Source organism: Triticum aestivum, chromosome 6A, assembly GCF_018294505.1.
Source record: "Triticum aestivum cultivar Chinese Spring chromosome 6A, IWGSC CS RefSeq v2.1, whole genome shotgun sequence".
NCBI lineage: Eukaryota > Viridiplantae > Streptophyta > Magnoliopsida > Poales > Poaceae > Triticum > Triticum aestivum.
In genome coordinates, this window is record NC_057809.1 from 376,440,377 (window position 1) to 376,450,382 (window position 10,006).

General features: G+C 47.2%; 1 protein-coding gene across 1 annotated transcript; it reads right to left on the bottom strand.

Moving 5' to 3' along the window:
• Window positions 1-570: 570 nt before the first annotated feature.
• On the bottom strand, window positions 571-6,050 carry LOC100286392 (protein JOKA2). Its single transcript, XM_044547325.1, has 7 exons — window positions 5,737-6,050; window positions 2,662-3,959; window positions 2,449-2,563; window positions 2,054-2,281; window positions 1,791-1,940; window positions 1,054-1,698; window positions 571-969 (listed from the first exon to the last, which is right to left on the bottom strand). Exons 1-7 carry the CDS (start codon window positions 5,806-5,808, stop codon window positions 865-867), a joined length of 2,613 nt encoding a protein of 870 aa, XP_044403260.1. The 5' UTR covers window positions 5,809-6,050; the 3' UTR covers window positions 571-864.
• Between the last annotated feature and the right edge of the window lie 3,956 nt (window positions 6,051-10,006).

Below are 10,006 nucleotides of genomic sequence, written 5' to 3' on the forward strand. Positions count from 1 at the left end.
TGAATCTAAAAGTGATCGCTGAAGCTCCCAGGAAATTTCCACCATGGTCACGGCATACCGCCGTTGCTGCACCATGGGACCCTTCTCTTGAGACTGCCGCGTCAACCCTTTGATGGAGGCAACCAAATTATAGGCCACGCGCTAGCATTCTTAAGCAACACCGGAGTTCTGAGATGTGTCGGAAAAAAAACACCGGAGTTCTGAGGAAAGAATTTTAGGGACTCTCAAAGATATCTACATGGATAGCTCTTCTTGCGCGCCATGTCACCACCATGCGTGTCAATTCTCTATGCGGTAGGATGACATAGTGAAAAGCCAATTATTTTCTCCGTACCAAGTTACTGCTCACTAGCTATGACCAGTCTAATACAAATACTACCGACCCGGCAAACAAGCATTGCGGGCAAACAAGCATGATTTTGCGGATATGTCGGCAATTCATTGGTGTTGCCCTCCCCTTAGTTGAAAATGTTCAAAAATTTAGCTACATCCCTTTGGTACAAACTTCTAGTTTTAGCTACTGTACATCCTAATAAGAGATGCGAACGTAACACAAAATAGAAGAGGCACTTTGAGGTGAAACCCACATAATATAGGTGAAATCCACATAGAAGGTCTTCCAGTCACGATAGTAGGAACAAAGCAACTAAGGCCATTACAGCAACCACACGCAGCTGACCCACCACGGTCACAACATAATAGAGTTCACACCGCACACAAAGTCACACCAACAACACGCTTCACAGCAGTTCATAAGCAAACCACGAGACACAGTGGAGCAGCACAACAGCAGTACCACTCGTCTCATTATTTACGCATAGATAACGAGATATAGATAACTAGGTGCTCGAGAGCACACGATCTTCACTTGTCCTTCTTCTCCCTGGCGATGAGGTCCATCACAGCTCGTTTGATGCTTCCTCCATTCTTGGCAAGCAGCTCCTTGTTCGTCTCCCTGTCATCAAATCCCTGGAAGAGGAACAGCACTAGGCTCAGGAGCTTGCCACAGCAATCATCATTTCAACGAAATCCAGAGTAGGGCATGTATCTTACCATTTCATTCAGTTCCGCCAGCAGAGGGTCCCATTCATTGACACCACACAGATCATCCACGGACTGCTCCAGGTTGTATTTATTCTGCCTCAGTATCTCCTTGTTCAGATCAACCTGCTTAAAGCCCATTTCCTCCAGCTCCTGCAGCAGTTTCTCTTCTGTAAGACTGTCGATGTCAAGCGGCGCAGATGCTACATCCACAGGTGTGGTTGCAGCTACAGGTAGATCCACAGGGATACTAGTAAGCGAACTTGTGGGCACATCAGCAGGTGTAGTCACAGCAGGTCTCGGAATGACTTCAGGTGCAAGTACAGTAACACTTGGCACAAAAGCAGCTGCATTTTCACTGGATGACGGAACATCGACCATGGGGTATGGAGGAGCTGCTGAAAATGCTGAGGGGGATTTCTTGGGCTCAGCAGCTTCACGGTATATCGAAGGCTCCAGCAGTTCCATTCTAGTGCCGTTGACATGTTCATCTAGGACTTGGTTAGCAGGCTCCATGTTGACATCAATCAAATTACTTGTGTTTGTCATGTTGCTTTCCTGAGGCAGACTACTTGTGTTTGTGATGTTGCTTTCCTGAGGCTGATTCAAGTTAACAGCAGCAGTCTTGTTGTCACTGACAAAAGATGGATCTTCCACCTGCAGATGCATTCAGGATTAAGGTGATAAAACAAAGGCAACCATCTAGATTATACATCCACATACGAAAAAGAAATGGTAGGATACCCAACCTGGATATGAACCCAAACTCGCTGACCAAATTTTTGACCAGAAGGTGATGCCAGTCTCCAGTAAGATATATACCTCCCAGGCCTTGCAGGTGCCACAAAATCAACAGCAACATCCATCTCTTGATCCACCGGAAATCCATTCAATGGAATCTGCACAACTATACCAACTCAGAACTGGGGAGTTTTTTTTTTATCACAGCTGATATTCAGCCTTAACATGCAATTCATAGCAGAGCTTCAAACAATATGCATGGTAACTATACCTCTAGTGGGACAGAGGTCTGCAGTGCAAATTGATCTCCACCCACCCAAATTAGCTGTGTGCCCAAGGGCCACATGATAGACCCATTGTTGTGCATGCGCCAAATCTTAGTGAACGGGCTTGAAGGTGACATAAGTGTGCCATCCAGCACCGTTACATCCAAAATGAAGCGGCTTTCGAGCTTCTCACGCTTTGACTTCATTGGAGCACGTGAATGGATTTTCCGGCACTGAAATAAAGAATATAATTAATCTACTAGTAGGCCCAGTTGCAGCAAATTAGTCTCTGAAGGCTTTCAAGATTGATCAGCTCCTACTTAAGGGCAGAGCACCTCCATTACCTTTCACCTAGCAATTTCACCTAGCAACTTATTATACCAACTATAAAGCAACTCACCAAATTAGGGTCCCGAGATAACTTGTGTGGCAGGATCGGCTTGTCTATTCTTGTGTACTCAACCTCACTGCCCATACGACAGAAGCAGGTATCACACAGATCATAATCTTCTTTCCTGACGGCAGAGACAGAAGACGTCAGATTAAGGACACCAAGAAATAGCTATGACAAATAATTTAATTCTGAGAGTAGTTGCATTTAAGAAGATCTTACACATTAGACTTGTAGCGTGGCCCAACAATTGGTTGAACTCCACAACCATCACACTGAATCCACCTATGTGAAATTCGTGGTGACCTCTCACTGTTATTACCAAGATTCCCATACAGACGCCCAGCAGATAGCAGACGGCCAGGGTAAGGAAATTGTGGAGAATGTCCATAGCCCAAGGGTGCATGGGGAACTGGTGGGGATGGGTGAGGCGCTTTATACATTGGAACACGCCATCCAGGATCACTAGCTGGTTTGACATTAGTTTCAGGTTGCCAAATGGATCTCGGCTGGGACCATCCATCCACCGATCTTCGTGTCTGGAACCATTCATTTCCAGATGCATTTGGATGACTTGGACGAAAACTGGGAACAGTGTTACGAGCGAGTGGTTCAGCAGAGGGCATGACAGACTTCCCCTTACTTTGAGCATCAGTCATATCCTTGCAACCAGAACTGTTACCACCGGAATTGGAGGTGTACAGCAAATCCTCAACAGAAGGATATAACGATCCTTGGTGGCCTTGAGAGGCTTCAGTGATGACTGCAGCGGGAACTTCAACCAACACACTCTTAAGACCTCCTGTCTCAGATGATACAGGGTTTCGTTCATTCAAAGGTCGTGAACCCAAACTTGCCTCAACTTTAGGCTGACCATCAGCTTTGAGATCAACCCGTGCTTGCTGCACACCCCTGGAGGAGCCAGGTGAACTCTCAGCATGCCCAGCAGATTGGCTACTGTTGGTTGATGTGATCAAGTTCACGAAAGGTTTTATCAGATCAGTTAATTGTGGTGGTGCTGCATCAAGTACTTCACGTGACAGTTTTGCAAGGGATTCAGGAACTGGCTCATGGATAGACTTCATAGCTTCATCAAGAGCTGATTTTAAGTGAGCTAGTGGATCTTCCCTTGCAGTGGATCTCAAAGGTTCTGATATGGGCTTTAAAGCTTCATCAATAACAGATTTGATCTGAGCTATCGGATCCTGAGTGGTGGCCTCAAGAGGTTTAGGGCTTGAATCCTGCCGGTTAATGTGAGATGCCCCAGCGTGGCTATTCTTTAACTGAACATTAATCCTTAGAGGGTTCAATTTCTGATGGATAGCTGCATCATGCAAGTCCTCGTCATCATCCAGCATAACAACATCCCCATCCTCATCAGTGTAAGTGAGAATGAAGTCAGCATCAGGGGCAAACTTAAAAGCACTTGCAATTTTGGAACGGAGAGCAGACAGATTCAAAGTGAAGTGCGTTCCGTTGACATAACCATTGAACCTCTTAAGTGTGTCACCATATTTGACCTGGAATATTGAGAAGGGAGAAATGAGAACGCTACGATAGAACACAATTAGATCATATGACACGTAAACCATGAGGACATAATAATGATCCAAAGCACAACAAATTTTTACACGACCTTGATGCATAGCTAACTATAGGAGATCAGGTCCAAAAAATGGTTGAGGAACTCACTAGTCCTTATACTACAAAAGTCAAAGGATTATCGAAAGGATCAATACTCAGAAAGCATATGGTGATGGTAATATATGGTACAGACAGTCATGCTCATCTGATAAGTAACATAAGAAGATAGATCATAATTAGTTTCAGTTACGTTCGCAGCAGTACGATATGCTAGAGGAATTGTGATTACCGGAGCACAACTGAGGTGCTGATTTCAAACTGAATGGTTGCATTAATCATAATTTCTTCTCTTCCATACCAATTAAGTAAGAGAATAAACTACTCAATCATAGTGCAAGTCTTATGGTTCTAGATTATAGATGTACAAAGACTGATCATAATTTCTTCTCTTCTACCAATTAGGTAAGGGCCATAACGAGAACACAATTTACACAAATGTACAGAGAGAAAATGTACCAATTTAACTTATGTGGCAATAGCCTATACGAGAGTCAAAACATTATTAACCATAAGAGTCTATGTGAACCAATTTAGCTTATGTGACGAGCTGACGGCAGCCTATACAAGAGACCGAAAACTATCATAGATAAGATTGGTCTCCTAATGGATGAAATATTAGCAATCTCTCACTACACGTTATGAAAGAAGATGAAATGTAAACAAAATTCAGATCATCAAAGAACAACCCATATTGAACTCGTAATAAGTCATGAAGTTACAAAATATACAGAAGGATTGGTGCATGGGAATACTCAATCAGAAAATAACTAGAACAAACTAGACAACTTTATTCAAAGAGCCATAAAGTGAAGGGCAAGACTACCATGACATGTGATGGACAAAGGACTGGTCAGCTGACTGGTGATTACATGCATCGATGATACACTTAACCCCATAATCAAGATTGCCATAAACAATATTTGATACCAGTACTGACATACTCCCTCTGTTCCTAAATATTTGTCTTTCTAGAGATTTCAACAAGTGACTACATACGGAGCAAAATGAGTGAATCTACACTCTAAAATATGTCTATATACATCTGTATGCGCTAGTTCATTTGAAATCTCTAAAAAGACAAATATTTAGGGAAGGAGGGAGTAGAAATTATGAGTTTTAAGTTTTAACCCACCAATGAACTGGATTTAATTGCTCAGATTTGAGGTTAGATGTCTAATATGTAGTATTACTTTGTGCTACGCCTATATCCTAGAGAGAAGCACAATACGCACTGATCCATGAAGTTATTCAATAGAAAACATGATCTGACAAACATATTTTGGAGTAAAACCGGGTCAGGTGCATATTTTAATAACAAACATGAGCAAGGCCGTGCCCGTCAATTGTATTCAAATATTGTTTATGGCACAACCTGTGTGATCAATTTTATTCTACACATATTCGATTGTAAGAGATCGATTATTTAACTAAAAACTAAGAAGAAAGGTGCAGAAATTAACCACAAAACCAAACACGTAAAATACGTCCGATCAGCGAGCAAACCCCAACCTCACACCTAAGCCACGCCCAATCAACCAGCAATCGTGAAGCCGACCCCTTGAACAAACCCTTCTAAAAGCGGTTCCCGTCCCTCGCACATAATCCCCTTACTGGCGAAACAAAACCACGGCTCGAGACCAGGAGAAGGATCACCTTGACGACGACGTCCCACGGATCGGGCCCCGACGCGAGGCCGTCGAACGGCGGCGCGCTCAGGCCGGACATGGCGGCGGGGAAACCCTCGGGGGGAGGCGGAGGAGTAGGCGATCGTGCGGAGGAGCGGGTCAATCCTAGACGAGACGAAGTTAGCGGCCGGAAACCTCGGAGGGCGGCGGCGGCGTCGAGGGGCGCGAGAGCTGCGTAGCCGTAAGCCGCAGCGGCGGTGGTGGCGGCGTGTGGGAGAGTGGCGATGTGCGGGTGCGGCCGAGGCTCTTGTGCCAGAGTCCTCTTTTATCACGCCTTTTCCTTCGGTGCGAAGGATGGACACCGTTGGGGCAATTAAGTCGTGGGGGTGCGGGGCCCAGGCGCCAGCGGCGAGGCCTCGCACCGCCTGCGCGGGCCCCAAGGGTTTCCTTTGGATTTCCTGTCAGAGTTGCGAAGTAGTAGAGGGTGAGAATGCATTTAACGCCTGTCCGGTGTCGCGTCTTGTCGCGTGGGCTCCACGCTTCCGACGCACGCGTCAGCTGCTGGACATGGATAAGGCTGGTTACAGCGGGAGTAATTTAGACCAGCAACTCCAACGGGCCGACCGAAACGGCCGGCCCATTTATCCGTTTGGGTTGGCCATCTGCCTTTTTTTGTATTTGGTTGGCAGTGTGCCAAACGCGTCGATTCATTTCATATCCGCGTGCAATTTTTAAAAAAGGCCGACGGCCATAGATCATGCTAGCTGCCATGTCGTCGCCTGGTTTGGGGCTCTAGTGCGCGAGCGTAGAAAAATCGGCCTAGCGTGCTGGTTTTGGCGTGCCGCGTCCAGCGCGTGTTAAGAAGGCGCTCCCTCCACACTCTGTCCGTCGCTCATTCGCCTCGTCCCCTCTCACTAGGCTCGCCGCCTCTGCGTTACCATGTCGATGCGTTGTTCTGGGTGCTTCGAATTTTCGCAGAGTCCGCGAGCACCGCTCCGGCGGCTTCTCCTCCGAGATCTGGTTTGGCGAAAAACGCCTCGGTCTCGGCACCTTCAACACCGCATAGGAGGCGGCCTACGCATACGACGCAGCGGCGTGGCGCCTCCGGCGGCCTCGTTGGAAGATGAATTTTCCCGACGTGTCGACGAGCCAGCGGGCGCAGGATCTCGCGTCTCTTCCACGGCTTTTCACCGACGAGAATCGTCGTGGCAACTAGAGGCGGCAGCGTCGCCTCGCCATCGCCGAGATGGACGAGGAAGCCATGGCGGTGCAAACGCTTCCCGCAGGATATCGTCAACGAGCGCCAGTTCTACAAGCAAAGGAGGACGGAGAGGGAGGCGAGGAGGACGGAGCGAGCCGCCTATCGGGAGGACAAGCGTTCGCGCAAGTAAGCCGCTCAATTGAACATGAAGCTAGGAGAAGCGTCGTCCTGAAACTCCGAGGACGAGCGGTATGTTGACGCCTACATTCAGACGTCAGAGGATGACATTAACGAGTCGGAGTCGGAAAACGACGAGTAGTTAATCTTTTCTTTTATCTGTCTATGCTAGAACTATCTATGTATATTTTTTTATCGGAAAAAATGGACGGCGGTGTCGGCGGCGAAGAAGGTGGCGAGGGTGTGCTATTCGATGGGGAAAGACCAATGTGCCACCGACCAGCGGGCCCGGGGAGGGGAGAGGGCGAGCGCACCCGCGTCCGTCTCGTATCCATGCCGACGCAAATCTGGCTCAAAAATGGGTCAGGAATGGGTCGGCAGGCGGACGAGCGTCCGTTTGGGTCGGTGCATTAGGCCAAATTTTTTGTCCGCGCCGACTCAAACGGATGGCCACGAACGAAATGGGTTGCCCCATTGAAGTTGCTCTAACATGTATATGTTGCTGCTCTATGTTATTACCTTCATAATAGGTAGTAATATATGGATGATACTCCATCCGTCACGGTTTAGAAGGCACAGTTAAATTTGCGTGCGTTTCCACAATAGACAAGGTTTAGGGCGCATTGCATTTATTTCTAGTAGCTAATTAGTACTCCGTATACTATTTTCTATATGCATGCGTAATGTGAATGCTATTTTTAACCCCATCTCACAACCAATAGATAACCAACTAGGTCCCAGAGAATTTCTAAGCGTGCCTTCTAAACCGTGACGGAGGAAGTAACATACAAGCCTTCATTAATTGAGATATAGACTTATTTTGCTTTGGGATGTGTTATTTTACAGTAACATATTATTATCATAAACATCTCTTCTCATTAATTTCATGTCACATAAGCAAATTTGTCTTGGAATATGTTATGTTACAATCTAAATTACTCCCACTATGACTAGCCTAAAAGTTACAGATTTTAACATATTTTAGTCCTGCCATCATCAAGTTGAAAGAAAAAATACGGCCATCTTCTTTGTCCGCACGACAGAACCTCTTGCATACTTGGTCCGGCCGATCCTGTGGTTCGATGACGACTGAACACGTGGTATTACTTTACTCGGCTGGAGAGCATTCAATCGAGTGGCCCGTACTCCCTTCATCTGAGTTTACTAGTAAGCTTGTACGTGCAACGCACGTCTCATTTGACATAAAATAATTATCAAAAGAGTTGTCTACTATTTACATAGTTTTTCATCCATACATGTTCATTTTATTACCAATAATAATGTTCTTCATGTGGAGGCAAAACTAAATGACATTAACAGATGAAGGAGGTGCAAATTGTTGGAAATATGCCCTAGAGGCAATAATAAAAGTGTTATTATTATATTTCTTTGTTCATGATAATAGTCTTTTATTCATGCTATAACTGTATTATCCGGAAATCGTAATACACATGTGAATACATAGACCACAATATGTCCCTAGTAAGCCTCTAGTTGACTAGCTCGTTGTGATCAACAGATAGTCATGGTTTCCTGGCTATGGACATTGGATGTCGTTGATAACGGGATCACATCATTAGGAGAATGATGTGATGGACAAGACCCAATCCTAAGCATAGCACAAAGGTCGGTTAGTTCGTTTGCTAGAGCTTTTCCAATGTCAAGTATCTCTTCCTTAGACCATGAGATCGTGTAACTCCCGGATACCGTAGGAGTGCTTTGGGTGTACCAAGCGTCACAACGTAACTGGGTGACTATAAAGGTGCACTACAGGTATCTCCGAAAGTCTTTGTTGGGTTGACACGGATCGAGACTAGGATTTGTCACTCCGTATGATGGAGAGGTATCTCTGGGCCCACTCGGTAATGCATCATCATAATGAGCTCAAGGTGACCAAGTGTTGGTCACGGGATCATGCATTACGGTACGAGTAAAGTGACTTGCCGGTAACGAGACTGAACGAGGTATTGGGATACCGACGATCGAGTCTCGGGCATGTAACGTACCGATTGACAAAGGGAATTGCATACGGGGTTTGATCGAATCCTCGACATCGTGGTTCATCCGATGACAACATCGAGGAGCATGTGGGAGCCAACATGGGTATCCAGATCCCGCTGTTGGTTATTGACCTGAGGTCGTCTCGGTCATGTCTGCATGTCTCCCGAACCCGTAGGGTCTACACACTTAAGGTTCAGTGACGCTAGGGTTATCAGGAAGACAAGTATGTGATTACCGAATGTTGTTCGGAGTCCCGGATGAGATCCCGGACGTCACGAGGAGTTCCGGAATGGTCCGGAGGTAAAGATTTATATAAGGAAAGTGGTTAAACGGACACCGGAAAGTTTCGGTGGCATACCGGTATTGTACCGGGGCCACCGGAAGGGTTCCGGGGGTCCACCGGGTGGGGCCACCCCTCCCGGGGGGGGCCACATGGGCTGTGTGGGAGAGGGAGCCAGCCCCTAGTGGGCTGGGCGCGCCTCCCCACCTAGGCCCATGCGGCTAGGGCAAGGGGAGGGGAAACCCTAAAGGGGGCGCCCCCCTAGCTTGGGGGGCAAGCCTCCCCTTTTCCCTCTCCCTTTGGCCGCCGCCCCCCTCTAGGGTTTCCCCTAGAGGGCCGGCCCCCCTTGCCCCTCTCCTCCTATATATAGAGGGGTGAGGGGAGGGCTGCAACACACAAGCCAAGGCGCAGCCCCTCCCCTCCCCAACACCTCTCCTCCTCCGTACGTGCTTGGCGAAGCCCTGTCGGAGTACTGCTGCACTAACTGCACCATGCCGTCGTGTTGCCGTTGGAGCTGCCTTCCACAACCTCTCCTTCCTCCTTGCTGGATCAAGACGGAGGAGACGTCATCCGTCCCGTACGTGTGTTGAACGCGGAGGTGCTGTCTGTTCAGCACTTGGTCATCGGTGATCCGAATCA